This window comes from Bos javanicus, chromosome X (assembly GCF_032452875.1).
Source record: "Bos javanicus breed banteng chromosome X, ARS-OSU_banteng_1.0, whole genome shotgun sequence".
NCBI classification, from domain to species: Eukaryota; Metazoa; Chordata; class Mammalia; order Artiodactyla; family Bovidae; genus Bos; species Bos javanicus.
Window position 1 is genome coordinate 93,127,963 of NC_083897.1, and position 14,342 is coordinate 93,142,304.

At 46.0% G+C, this 14,342-nt stretch overlaps 1 protein-coding gene across 3 annotated transcripts in view; it reads right to left on the bottom strand.

Annotated features, from left to right (window-relative positions):
* Nucleotides 1-14,261, bottom strand: part of SMC1A (structural maintenance of chromosomes 1A) — a 47,541-nt gene extending 33,280 nt beyond the window's left edge. Inside the window, exons 1-13 of one of the 3 annotated variants that reach the window (XM_061410205.1) lie at nt 14,047-14,261; nt 7,394-7,582; nt 7,170-7,282; nt 5,877-6,080; nt 5,545-5,783; nt 4,726-4,984; nt 4,503-4,643; nt 2,507-2,589; nt 2,145-2,352; nt 1,006-1,191; nt 733-912; nt 487-633; nt 251-388 (exon numbers count right to left, since the gene is read on the bottom strand). In XM_061410205.1, coding sequence (XP_061266189.1) covers nt 251-388; nt 487-633; nt 733-912; nt 1,006-1,191; nt 2,145-2,352; nt 2,507-2,589; nt 4,503-4,643; nt 4,726-4,984; nt 5,545-5,783; nt 5,877-6,080; nt 7,170-7,282; nt 7,394-7,582; nt 14,047-14,155 — 2,196 coding nt within the window. In that variant the 5' untranslated portion in view covers nt 14,156-14,261. The remainder of the gene's footprint in view (nt 1-250; nt 389-486; nt 634-732; nt 913-1,005; nt 1,192-2,144; nt 2,353-2,506; nt 2,590-4,502; nt 4,644-4,725; nt 4,985-5,544; nt 5,784-5,876; nt 6,081-7,169; nt 7,283-7,393; nt 7,583-14,046) is intronic. The other 2 variants (XM_061410207.1, XM_061410208.1) reach the window with 2 other exon arrangements.
* Nucleotides 14,262-14,342: the final 81 nt, after the last annotated feature.

Consider the following 14,342-nt stretch of genomic DNA (forward strand, 5'->3'; position numbering starts at 1 on the left):
CAAAAAACTCTTACAAACCAATATAAAAATGATCAAAAGATTTGAATATTGAGAGGTTTAGTAACTTGCCTAATACCATAGAGCCAAGTCCTAAACTCCTGACTGTCTAACCCTATGCCATCTACTCCTGGTTTCTAGGAACAAATTGGGAGGAGAGAGGGATGAGGGACAACTTCCCCACCCCTAGAAAAGCCTAGACCAGGAATATGAGGATGGCCATTGGTGAACAGGGCTGAAAGTCAGGCCCCACCTGCAGATTAAGGGCCAGATGCCGTGTCTTGGTCTGTTCTAGGTCACTCTGTGAGTACTTGAGCCGCATCTGCAGTCCGTGGGCCTGAGACTGCACCTGACGTAGTTCTGCCTCTTTTCGCTTTGCCTTCATCTGCTCCTGAAGTGGACAAGAGGGAAAGGCTAGGTGGTAAGAATGTGGTCGGCTGGCCTGGGCTTAGGACCCCATTTCTAGGGACAGCCCTGCCTGTGGCTTACCTTCAGCTCTTCTGTCAACCGCTCCTTTTTCTCTTTCAACTTGTCTACTGCTTTCTCATCCCAGCGTCGGGCCTTGGCCTTCAGGTCACTGGCCCCGCCAGAGATCACCCCTGACTTCTGGAACAGGGTCCCATCCAGTGCCACTGTCTAAATACAGCAGGGAAAAGACAGGAGTGGGGAGAAGCTGAACAAAGGAATCACCAATACTAAGCCTATCCAGTTACAATGTGGCAAGGGAATCCATACCTTGTGGCGCTGGTGGCCTCCAAAGGCAATGCGGCGGGCATCCTCCACATTGTCACAAACAAGGGCATTGCCACAAGCATACTGCAGGGCCTTTTTGATGTGAGGTGGCTCATAGCGAATCACATCAATCACCAGCTTTGCCCCCTTCAGCTCCCGGAGTTTCTCATCTGTAGGTTTTACCTGTGAGAAAAAGCTTAGTTAAGTGGCTGAACACGGAGGGCTAGGAGGAGCAGCCCTCTCACAATGCCCTGACCCCATCACCACAAGCCTCACCTCCAGGTAATCAAGAGGCAAGAAGGTCTCAGGCTCCCCACGCTGCTCCTTGATATACTGAATGCAGTCCCGGCCTGTCTTCTCTGAGTCCACAATAATAGCATCCATGTTCTTGCCCAAAACCTTGGTTACTGCAATCTGATACTTCTTTTGTGTGGGCTGGCAGAGGTCAATGAGGCGGCCGTACTAAGGAAAGTCAGAAGAGTGAATGAATCATGAAGTTTTTGAGAGCTGGCTCAGGTACCTTAATTCCCAGCTTAGAAGAGGGATGGCAGGTCAGAATCTCTATCAGGAGCACAGTCCCCAAACTATGGAAAAAAGGCCTACTCTGGCCCCAAAGCAACAACTTCAGGCAGTCATGTCTGAATCCAAAATGATCTTTCTAAACCTCACTTTTACCATTTCACAGACCACTGCCACTGCAGGCATTATGCAACTTAATTTGGTTCCACAAATAAAGAGCACAATAAATGCAACGTGCTTGAATCATCCCACATTACATTTATTGTGCACTTTATTTCTATTATTATTACATCAGCTCCACCTCAGATCATCAGGCATTAGATCCTGGAGGTTGGGGACCCTTGATCTACGGAAATGATCAAGAAATATTTGTAGAACCCAATTAAGTTGAACCCAGGGATGGAATTACAGTAATAGAGGGATAAGATTTAGGGAATCTGGAAACTCAGGATTTCATTCAAGAGGCCAAAAGAACCTAGTAAATGAGCTGACTGTTATATGCTTAAGGAGCTCACACTGAAGCCTGCACAGAGCTATTGATACATCCTGGGAACTAATTCCTGCCCTGCAGCCCCTTCCCTCTTCCAAAGGCCTCTTCACTTTCTCCACCTCCCATAAAGGAGTAGACACAAGCAAGACAAAACTTTCAGAAAGACACAACTGGTGCAATGAAAAGAACACAAGGTTAAGAATCAGAACAAGTTGGGTTTGAATTGCAGTTCTTATACATATGAGCTATGCTGTTTTGAGCAAGTCATTTAACCTCTGTGACCCTCAGTTTTCCCCAGTTGTAAAAATGGAATTAGCAATCTGTCCTCATGGGGCTGCTGGGAAAATTATCTGACAGTGAGTATGAAAGAAGGTGGTCAGGAAATGAGTTCCCTTTCCACTCTTACCACAGAACCAGGGTACAGGCGCTTGATGCTTTCCATAATTTCTGCCTTTCGCTGTTGGCGGCTGCTCTCCTGGCGATCGATGCGGGCATCCCCTAGCTGCTCCATTACCTGGTTCAGCTCCTTATTAATCTCATCAATACGCCGCTTGGCCATCTCCACCTCCTCTGTCAGCTCCCCCTCTAGTTTCTTCTGTTCCTCTAGAGACTGCCTACAAAGTAAGGAAATACCGGGGTTACCCTGGCTGGCCAGAAAATATTCCTGGCCGAGAGGGACTATGAGGGTCCTTCCTGGGGAGGGGCAGGACAGGTAGGGTTCACAAGAACAGGCCTGGAGGTAAGAGGGAATGTTACAAAGCCACATACTTGCTGGTTGTGATGTATTCCTCTAGTTTCTCAATCCGTTTCTGATTCTCTTCAATCTCCCGCAGCTTTTGCTTGATCTTGGCCTGGGAGAGAGACAAAAACACTACATCACCATAGGCTGAGCAAGTTAAGGCCCAGACCATGGAGTCCTGGCTCATCCCCCATATGCCTACTCATCCTAAGAGCCTAACAATCACAGACAATCTGTCACTAGTATAAGGGGCCTACTAAAAATCGGATATACAAACAGTGTTCAGTGTGCCTCTGCTAACTGACTGGGGCCACCATGGGCCCATGAGACCCCCTCACAGGTGTTCTACCCAGCCTGGAACATCTTCCTCACCAATCAGGGAGGCTCAAACCAAGACAAAGTAAAGCTTTCTGGGATTTCTGCACTTCTGCTTTATCATCTATAAAATACAGGTACCCTCCACTTCATAGAACACACACTAAGTGCTTAACATGTATTAGCCACTGATTCTATGTGTGTGTGCCCTCAATTGCTCAGTCATGTCCTACTCTTTGCGGCCCCATGGACTCTAGTGTGCCAGGCTCCTCTGTCCATGGAATTTGCCAGGCAAGAATACTGGAGTGCGTTGCCATTTCCTACTCCAGAGGATCTTTCCGACCCAGGGATTGAACCCTTATCTCCTGAATTGGCAGGTGGATTCTTTACTACTAGCATACCTGGGAAGCCCCTAGCTATTAATTCATGTCTAATACCTTCTTTTAAACACTTGAAAGTGCTTAGCACAACGCCCGGAGAAGGCAATGGCACCCCACTCCAGTACTCTTGCCTGGAAAATCCCATGGACAGAGGAGCCTGGTGGGCTGCAGTCCATGGGGTTGCTAAGAGTCGGACACGACTGAGCGACTTCACTTTCACTTTTCACTTTCATGCACTGGAGAAGGAAATGGCAACCCATTCCAGTGTTCTTGCCTGGAGAATCCCAGGGACGGGGGAGCCTGGTGGGCTGCCGTCTATGGGGTCGCACAGAGTCGGACAGGACTGAAGTGACTTAGCAGCAGCAGCACAATGCCTGGAACATTGTAGGCTCTTGAAATATTATAATAACTTTCCATCATTCCTATTATTTTACTATTATTGTTATTAGGAAGGCGGTAAGTGAAATATAATTGAAAGTGTGGGCTTCCGGGACTTCCCTGGTGGTCCAGTGGCTAGGACTCTATCCTTCTACTGCAGGGGGTGCAGATTCAACCCCTGGTCAGAGAACTAAAATTCCACATGCCACAAGGTACAGCCAAAAAAAACCCAAAAAAGTGTGGGCTACACTGCCCAGGTTCATATCCCAGTTCCACCAGTTAATAACCTTAGGCAGGGACCTCCCTGGTAGTCCCATGGTTAAGAATTCACCTGCCAATGCAGGGGACAGAGGTTCGATCCCTGGTCCAGAAGATCCCACATGCTGCAGAGAAACTAAGCCCATGTTCCACAACTACTGAGCCAGCATTCTGGAGCCCAAGAGCCACAACTACTGAAGCCCGTGGGCCCTAGAGCCTGTGCGCCTCAAAAAGAGAAGCCACTGCAATGAGAAGCCTGAGCACTGCAACTAGAGAAAGCCTGCAAGCAGCAACTAAGAACCAGGACAGCCAAAAACAAAACAGACAAATAAATAAATCTTTTAAAAGATGACTGCATATATGTAAAAAACAGTGCCTAGTACACAGTAAGAGCTTGCCTTTTGTTGTTTAGTCGCTGTGTCCAACTCTTTTGAGATCCCATGGACTGTAGCCCGCCAGGCTCCTCTGTCCATGGAATTTCCCAGGCAAGAATACTAGAATGGGTTGCCATTTCCTTCTCCAGGGGAATGTTCCCAGGGACCAAACCTGTGTCTCCTGCATTAGCAGGCAGATTCTTTACCACTGAGCCACCAGGGAAGCCCATGCTAGATGTTAACTATGGTCATTACTGTTAAGACTATCGTTACTTCCTTTTCTCTGGACCATCACCCCTAATCTTGTAAGGCATGCCCACCTCTGTCTCTACTTTCTTCCGTTCTTCCAGATCCAGCCGGTCCTGGTCAGCCTTCTGGTCTCGATTGAACTTCTCCAGCTCCTGGGCCAGGGTAGCTGCTCTCTTGCTGGCTTCTTCTTTCAACCGGTGATATTTCTTCACCTGTGTCAGGGACAGGGATGACCAAATCAGTCCTGTCAGCCTCGCAATCTATTTGCCCATCCCCGCACCCCTCAGAGCTTACCTGATTCTCCTCCAAGGTCAAATCTCTGCCCTGACTCTGACTTTCCTCTTCCATCCGTTCCTCAAACTCCTGCCGAGCTTTCTCCACTGACAGCATCTCCTTTTCCAGCTCATCCATGTCACCTTTACGCTTCTTATAATGCTTCTGAGCATTCTGTAGTGACTTTTTGGCTGCTTCCAACTTCTTGATTTTGTGGGAAGTATTTTCCTTGGCCTTGATGTACTGAGGCCGCTTCTGGTTCAGCTCTGAGTCCTTCTCCCTTTCACCAGAGGGGAGGGGGAACCAATTAGCTCAGTGGGAGAAGGGAAGATTCCAAGGCATTTTAATCCAAAGGGGGATTAGGCGCTTCCCTTCCAAGCCTCAGGGAAGTGCCTAAAAGAACAGGGCGGATGCCCAACAGATCCTGTGATGGCTTCAGCCTGGCATTCCAGCCACTCTAGAAGGTAAAGCTACCACCCCTGCCTCAACCCTAGGCAGGCCAGACCTCTCGGTAACAACTCCCAAAAGTACCCTGTGTTCACGAAACTGTTCCCCATCTGATCTAACCTTTTCAAATTTCTGTTCTTTGACCTTCAAGCTCCAGTTTTCCTCTTCTAGGAAGGGACTATCAGTCACAAGTGGCTTCCCATCACATCTTCTTGGCAAAGCCACCACCCTTTTCAAGTTCTCCTTTTCCGAGTTACCTATCTACATGGAGTCTGAGTACTTAAATACTCTATCTGTCTAACATGCAAGTCAAGAAATGTGCCTGATTCTAGCCAAAGCCAAGTCAAGGGGAAGATGCTTCCCACAAGTCGCAGGCTCAGTCCTGCCACTTACTTGATCTCCTTCTCAATCTGCTGTTGTTCCCGCATCATTTTGCCCAGCTCCTTCTTCTTCTCCTTCAGCTCATCCTCTACCTTGTCCATCCGCTTTTTGTCCTTCTCTATCTCCTTGTTCTTAGAGGCCAGTTCTTTGTTGAGCTTCTCAATTTCCACTTCGTTATGATAAAGTTTGAAAAGCTGCAACTGTACCTGAGCTCGCACCACCTCATCCTTCAGGCGCTGGTAGCGGTCAGCCTGTGCAAATAGAGGTGTGGAGGCAGGGGTGCATCAGTGAGGCACTGGCTTCATCCTGGCCTCTCAGATCCCAGAGGCAACCTGGCCACCTACCTCTTCTTTTTCTTGTTTGGCCTCCTTGCGTTCAGCTGCAATGTTTTTTTTGCGATGGTAATTAAACTGTGTGTCCTCTTCAGCTTTTACCATTTCCTTTTTTCGCTTGTCATATTCCTGGGCCAGCTCCCCAGAGCGACTGATCTCTTCAAAAAGAGCTGTCCTCTCTTTGGGGTTCTTCATGGCAATAGATTCCACAGCACCCTAGTAAAGGTCAAAACACTCTCCCCACTTAGACCCTACTCAGTTCAGTTCCCCTACCCACTCCATCATTCAGAAAATGTTCACTGATCCCTTCCCCACACTGGGTGCCACATTTCACCACTGAGCTTTGAGGACATCCCCTGCCTTTTAATGTACACGGGGAACAGAAGAAATAGAAGCAGAGACAACACCATGTATTATGTGCAGTGACAGCAAGAGTACATAAAAAGAACTAAATGAAGCTTGAGGGTAGATGACTGGTAGGAGTATCTATGTGGGAAGGTTTGCCAAAGGTGATAACTATGTCTGGAAGATGGGGAAAAAACTAAACAAAAAAGTAAGAGACACGAGGTTATTCCACATAAAGGAAAATTAGTATTGCAAAGTCTGCAGGCCAAAGAAAGCAGGCAAATTTGGGGAACTGTAAAAAGTTTAATTAGGCTGGAATGCAGGGCTAGAAGAATATTGGCAGATGAGGGCAGTGAGGTGAGCAAGAGCCAAAGCAGGGCTGTTTCATGAATGACAGGAACTGAATTTCATGCTAAGGCAACAGTTCTCAAATTTTAGTGTGCATCATAATAACCTGCAGCTCTTGGAAAAACACAAACTGCTGGGCCTCACCCCACTGTCTCTGCCCCTATCTGTCTGGGGTAGGGCCTGAGAATGTGCAATTCTAACACGTCCCCAGTTGATGCCAATCTAGAGACTACAATTTGAGAACTGCCATCAGAAGGCAATGAGAAATCACTGAAATGTTTTAAGAGGAAGGAATATTTGTGCTCTCATAAGATGAATTTTAGGGGATGAACAGGAGGGGGTCAGACTGGAGTCAGGAAGCCCAGTGAGGAAGCTGCTACATTAGTTCAGAGAGAGATGAGGAAGCCAGAGATGGAGCAAGTCCAGTGGGGATAGGAAAAAAAGCAGATAGCCAACAACTGTTTAAAGTGCCCACGTGAAGAAAAGCCATCACAATAAGAAGCCTGCACACCACACAGGCACAAACACAGTAGGTCCCGCTTGCCCAACAAGAGAAAAGCCCAAACAGCAACAAACACCCGACACAGTAAAAAAAAAAAAAAAAAAGCCCACCTGGAAGACGAGGAAGTTACGAGCTTTGATAAGTATGCCCAACTTCTCTAATTCCTCACTGTACTCATGTAGCTGGACCACTTTGTTGTTGATCTTGTACTCGGAGGAACCTCCTACAAGACAATGCATGAGTTAGCCAAGGGTCAGGCCTCCCTTCTACCCCAACAAACTAGTCTAGCCACCCCTGTGGACCCAAGGAGAACCTTCTGGCCAGCCTCACCCACCAACAATGACACGGGCAAACGTGCGGTCCTCAGCACCCTCTTCAGAGTAGACCATGCTGACAAAGGCTCGGTTGGCTGCTGGTTTGCCCACAGGAGCTCCGTGGATCAGGTCCCTTAGGGTCTTTACCCGCAGGTTGCTGGTTTTCTCACCCAACACAAAGCTGATGGCATCCATGAGATTTGACTTACCTAAAGGAGGACATGACAAAGTAGAGGAGGGGAAATAAGGGGAGGGAAAAAGGAATAAAAGAAACACTGAGAACAGAAATGTCCTCTAATCACTCAGTGCTTAGACTGTCAGGAGGACAAAATACTGTTTTGCCCCTGTAAAGACTGGGCCTGACCAAAGCCCTGGATCAAAGGCTTAGAAAAACAGCTCCTTTGAAGTTACTACTTACAATAGCCAAAAACCAGAGCCCCATTTAAGGAAATTATATATTCACAAAATAGATCATTCTACAGCTTTTTTCTTTTTTTTTGGCTTTACTGCAAGGCATGTAGGATTTAAGTTCCCCAACCAGGAATTGAACCCACAATCCCTACATTGGAAGTGCAGGGTCCTAACCACTGGACGGCCAGGGAAGTCCTCTACAAACTCTGATGACATGGGAAGATGCCCACAAACAGGAGAAACAAGCATGATACAAAACTCAACAAAGTTTGATCTCAACCAAGTTTAAAAACAAACAAACAAAAACACAGGGGATGAGGGAAGGAGGAAAATGCAGAGCTGTTGCTTGACAAGTATAGTCTTGCAAGATGAAAAGGTTCAGAAGACTGGTTGCACAAAAATGTGAATATATTTCAGTTCAGTTCAGTTCACTCCCTCAGTTGTGTCCAACTCTTTACTACCCCATGAATTGCAGCACACCAGGCCTCCCTGTCCATCACCATCTCCAGGAGTTCACTCAAATTCATGTCCATCGAGTTGGTGATGCCATCCAGCCATCTCATCCGCAATCCCTCCCAGCATCAGAGTCTTTTCCAATGAGTCAACTCTTCGCATGAGGTGGCCAAAGTATTGGAGTTTCAGCTTTAGCATCAGTCCTTCCAATGAACACCCAGGACTGATCTCCTTTAGGATGGACTGGTTGGATCTCCTTGCAGTCCAAGGGACTCTCAAGAGTCTTCTCCAACACCACAGTTCAAAAGCATCAATTCTTAGGCGCTCAGCTTTCTTTATAGTCCAACTCTCACATCCATACATGACCACTGGAAAAACCATAGCCTTGACTAGACGGACCTTTGTTGACAAAGTAATATTTCTGCTTTTGAATATACTATCTAGGTTGGTCATAACTTTCCTTCCAAGGAGTAGGCGTCTTTTAATTTCATGGCTGCAGTCACCATCTGCAGTGATTTTGGAGTTCAAAAAAATAAAGTCGGACACTGTTTCCACTGTTTCTCCATCTATTTCCCATGAAGTGATGGCACCAGGTGCCATGATCTTAGTTTTCTGAATGTTGAGCTTTAAGCCAAATTTGTCACTCTCCTCTTTCACTTTCATCAAGAGGCTCTTTAGTTCTTCTTCACTTTCTGCCATAAGAGTGGTGTCATCTGCATATCTGAGGTTATTGATATTTCTCCCGGCAATCTTGATTCCAGCTTGTGCTTCTTCCAGCCCAGCGTTTCTCATGATGTACTCTGCATAGAAGTTAAATAAGCAGGGTGACAATATACAGCCTTGATGTACTCCTTTTCCTATTTGGAACCAGTCTGTTGTTCCATGGCCAGTTCTAACTGTTGCTTCCTGACCTGCATATAGGTATCTTAAGAGGCAGGTCAGGTGGTCTGGTATTCCCATCTCTTTCAGAATTTTCCACAGTTTATTGTGAGCCACACAGTCAAAGGCTTTGGCATAGTCAAAATAAAGCAGAAATAGATGTTTTTCTGGAACTCTCTTGCTTTTTCCATGATCCAGCGGATGTTGGCAATTTGATCTCTGGTTCCTCTGCCTTTTCTAAAACCAGCTTGAACATCTGGAAGTTCACAGTTCACGTACTGCTGAAGCCTGGCTTGGAGAATTTTGGGCATTACTTCTCTAGAATGTGAGATGAGTGCAATAGTGTGGTAGTTTGAGCATTCTTTGGCATTGCCTTTCTTTGGGATTGGAATGAAAACTGAGCTTTCCAGTCCTGTGGCCACTGCTGAGTTTTCCAAATTTGGTGGTATATTGAGTGCAGCACTTTCACAGCATTATCTTTCAGGATTTGAACTAGCTCAACTGGAATTATTTAACACTAGTGAATTGTACACTCAGAAACGGTGAAGATGGTAAATTTTACGTTATGTGTATTTTAACATTTTTAAAAAGGCATGTCTTTATAGTGATACATGAAGTACACAGCATCACTATGAATTATCTTTCCAAAAATATTCAACTTGAATCTAAACAGACCATTAGACCTACCCCCCAGTTTATAAGAAATACAGCATCTAGAGAAACATGGTACATGACAGCATGAGGAAACCTTAAGGCAAACACAGAATGTGGAATGTTCTACAAGACAACTAGTTTGGTCTTTTTAAAAAGTCAATGTCTTTTGGAGAGGACCATTCCAGAATATAAGGGATTACTGAGCTTCCCTTGTGGCAGAGTTGGTAAAGAATCTGCCTGCAATGCAGGAGACCTGGGTTTGATCCCTGGGTCGGGAAGATCCCTTGGAAAAGGGAATGGCAATCTAGTCCAGTATTCTTGCCTGAAAAGTCTATGGACAGAGGAGCCTGGCAGGCTACAGTCCATGGGGTCACAAAGAGTTAGACACGACTGAGCAACTACCATTTAGCTGACTTTCCTTTCCCTCACCTGGAAAATCTTAAAAACATGACTCAATGGGTAAGCACATAGTTCTCTGTGGGAGTGGCAGTAGCACAGGTGTGACAGGTACGGGTTGTGATCCTGGCTCTGAGAATTAAGTGTGCAGGTGATCACAACCTGTTGTGCCTCAGTATTCTCATCTATAAAACAAAGATAACAGTACCTCCCTCCTAGGGTCACTGTGAGAATTTAAATGTAAGATGTCCGAATAAGTAAAGTACTGATACTTGTCACATAGTGGGGGCTCAACAAATGGCAATCCTATTCTATCCAAACCAGGTCTGGACTCTTAGCTTGGTTTCCCTCATCACAGCAGGACTAGCACAACATGCAGATGAGGAGTCAGTCTTTTAGGCAACCCATTTCCAACCTTTGGGCTTCTCCCATGCTCTCCAAGGATGACAAGAACATCACACAATCAAAGGCCTCCCTACCTGCAACCATTCAATATTGTAAACATTTTTATAACATGCATTATGATCTGAACAATGATAAAATGTTTCAAGGAATGTCTTCTTTGGGGAACTACACAGGCCAGTGATGAAGATATCAAAATACATACCATGAATTCAAGACAGAATAAAAGTTAACAGGTACCAGGTGTCTAGAGCAGAAATTCACTGAAGGGAATCAAAGCAAGTCTTGTGAGTTGCACACTAAAGAACAGGTAAGGGAGGGGCAGTCAGACCAAGGGGTTTTTTTGGAACACTTGCACATACAAATTTACCCATGTTGAAGGGACTGAATGCCAAAACGTGCATCCTGGCTCTTTCCACGGGGGCCACCAAACAAAACCATAAAAAACTGCAATGGAACCCCAAGCATTAGCCATCTAAGAAGATGGGGGGAAGTGGAGTCGTTTTGCCTCTCCTCCCAGGTGACACTTGGTAATGTCTGAAGACATTTTTCATTGTCATACCTGAGTCATGGGGGGTGGTGCTACTGTCACCTAGTGGGTAAAAGCTAAGGAAGCCACTAAATATCCTACAGTGCACAGGATGGACTCCAGAGCAAAGAATTATCTCACTGGAAATGTCAATAGTGCTGCTATAGAGAAACCCTGCTTAATTGAGAGAGAAATCTAGGCAAGTCTCCAGGGAAGGTCATCAGTTAGAGCTACTTTAGCAAGGGAAATCCCTCAGGCTAGGAAGTGATTTAGCTAGAACACTTCTGAGGTGGAGGAACACAGCAGGATTCCAAATAGATAGCTAATGCAGCAGCAGCGGGCAGACAGGAGGAATCCTTGGTATATAATTTAGACAGGGAATTTAGATATGAAATAGAGACTTTACCTGACTACCCTTTCTTCCTTTTCCTTTTCCCCCCAGTTTTAACAAGATATAACAGATGAGCTATTTCAAATCCTAAAAGATGACGCTGTTAAAGTGCTGCACTCAATATGCCACCAAATTTGGAAAACTCAGCAGGGGCCACAGGACCAGAAAAGGTCAGCTTTCATTCCAATCCCAAGGAAAGGCAATGCCAAAGAATGTTCAAACTACTGCACAATTGCACTCATCTCACATTCTAGAGAAGTAATGCTCAAAATTCTCCAAGCTAGGCTTCAACAGTACGTGAACCGAGAACTTCCAGATGTTCAAGCTGGATTTAGAAAAGGCCAAAGGAACCAGAGATCAAATTGCCAACATCTGTTGGATCATAGAAAAAGCAAGAGACTTTCAGAAAAATATCTACTTCTGCTTCACTGACTATGCCAAAGCCTTTGACTGTGTGAATCACAACAAACTGTGGAAAATTCTTCAAGAGATAGGAATACCAGACCACCTTATCTGCCTCCTGAGAAATCTGTATGCAGGTCAAGAAGCAACAGAACTGGAAAGGGAACAACGGACTGGTTCCAAATTGGGAAAGGAGTATGTCAAGGCTGTATATTGTCACCATGCTTATTCAACTTATATGCAGAGTACACCATGTGAAATACTGGGCTTGATGAAGCACAAGCTAGAATCAAGATTGCTGGGAGACATATCAATAACCTTAGATACACAGATGACACCACCTTTATGGAAGAAAACAAAGAACTAAAGAGCCTCTTGATGAAAGTGAAAGAGAAAAGTAGAAAAAGTTGGCTTACTCAACATTCAAAAAACGAAGATCATGGCATCTGGTCCCATCATTTCATGGCAAATAGATGGGGAAACAATGGAAACAGTGACAGACTTTATTTTGGGGGGCTCCAAAATCACTGCAGATGGTGACTGCAGCATGAAATTAAAACACGCTTGCTCCTTGGAAGTAAAGCTATGACCAACCTAGACAGCATATTAAAAAGTAGAGACATTATTTGCTGACTTGTAGTCAAAGCTATGTTTTCTGTTAGTAGTGTATGGATGTGAGAATTGGACCATAAAGAAAGCTGAGCACTGAAGAATTGATGATGCTTTTCAACTGTAATGTTGGAGAAGACTCTTGAGAGTCCCTTGGACTGCAAGGAGATCAAACCAGTCAATCCTAAAGGAGATCAGTCCTGAATATTCACTGGAAGTATTGGAGTTTGAGCTGATGCTCAAACTCCAATACTTTGGCCACCTGATGCGAAGAACTGACTCACTGGAAAAGACCCTGATGCTGGGAAAGACTGAAGGCAGGAGAAGGGGACAACAGAAGATGAGATGGTTGGATGGCATCACCGACTTGATGGACATGAGTTTGAGCAAGCTCAGGGAGTTGGTGATAGACAGGTAAGCCTGGCGTGCTGCAGTCCATGGGGTTGCAAAGAGTCAACAGCGACTGAGCTGAACTGACATACAACACTGTATTAGTTTCATGTGTACAATATGATTCCTTATTTGTATATATTGCAAAATGGCTGGCCCAGTAAGTTAACATCCATCACCTCACAGTTAATATTTTTTGTGATTTTTAAGATCTACTCTTAGCAATTTTGAAATATACAATACAGTATTGTTAACTAAATGACCACTCTTCCTAGAGGCATCCGAGTCACTTATCACATCATCACTTTATTACATCAATCTAATTTCCTGCACAGCACTTATTACAGCCAAAAAATAACTTATTTTCTCCTTTATTATCGTCTTTCCCCTCGAAATATAAGTTCTCTGAAAGCGTGGCTTATTCTATTCTCCGCTGTTTCCACAGCACCTTGATTGAACAAATCCTTATAAAGCAGTAAACATTCAATAAATTTGACAAGCTAAAGACTTCTGACTTTCGACGGTTTCAGGTGTAGGAAAGGGGCTAATTCGAGGCATCTCCACTTCTCAGTTGAGGATGGGGGGGTTCAAGACCCCAAGCACTACCGAGACTGGAGCACGGAGTTCAAAATTCAAAAGTGCCGCCTCCAGAGAAGAGTTTTTAAAAGAAAAAAAAAAAAGGAATTGGAGTGTACCCACGCGAGGCGGGAGGAGGCGCTGGGATGAAGCAAAAGTATACCATTTGGCCCAGAGGCCAGGAAAGGGCCACGAGCGGTCCCACATCTTGCCGGTGGTTAAAACAATGTGCCGGACGCAGCTGCGCCGGCGAGGAATTGCGTGGCCCGCGACTGGAAGCCTGCTCCGGACGCGCCACTTCTGTAGGCAAGGGGCAGTGGGCGGGGTAACGTACATCTCGGCCCGTACCACTCAGGCCGGGACGGGGGTCACGCAATGAGCGGGCAATTGACACCTGAGGAAGAGGTTCGAATCAGAGCACCCGAGAGGGAAAAGCGGGTCCGGATCGAACCTCTTAGAAGGGCAAGCAACCTCCTAGGGTTCGCGACATTTCAGGTTGCAAAGGCTGGGTTGTACTACTCTGCTGCAGATAGGGGGTCCAGGCTGGGACGTGAGCAGGGCCGCAGCCAGGCTTATCTCACCAGAGCCATTGGGTCCAATGATGGCGGTGAATCTCTGAAATGGTCCGATAATCTGCCGACCCTTGTACGATTTAAAGTTCTCGATCTCAATCAGCTTCAGGAACCCCATGACTGCGGCAGCGCCGCCGGCGCTAAGAAAGGCCGCGCCGTTCGCCCGCCAACTGGGATAGCCCGCGCGGGAAACACCGCAGTGCAGGCCGGGCGGACAGCAAACCTCGCGAGAATAAGTCCAGGCCTAACGGGATTTTCGACTTCCGGCGCGGGCGGGAACCAAGGGGCGGGGCATTCGGGCAGAT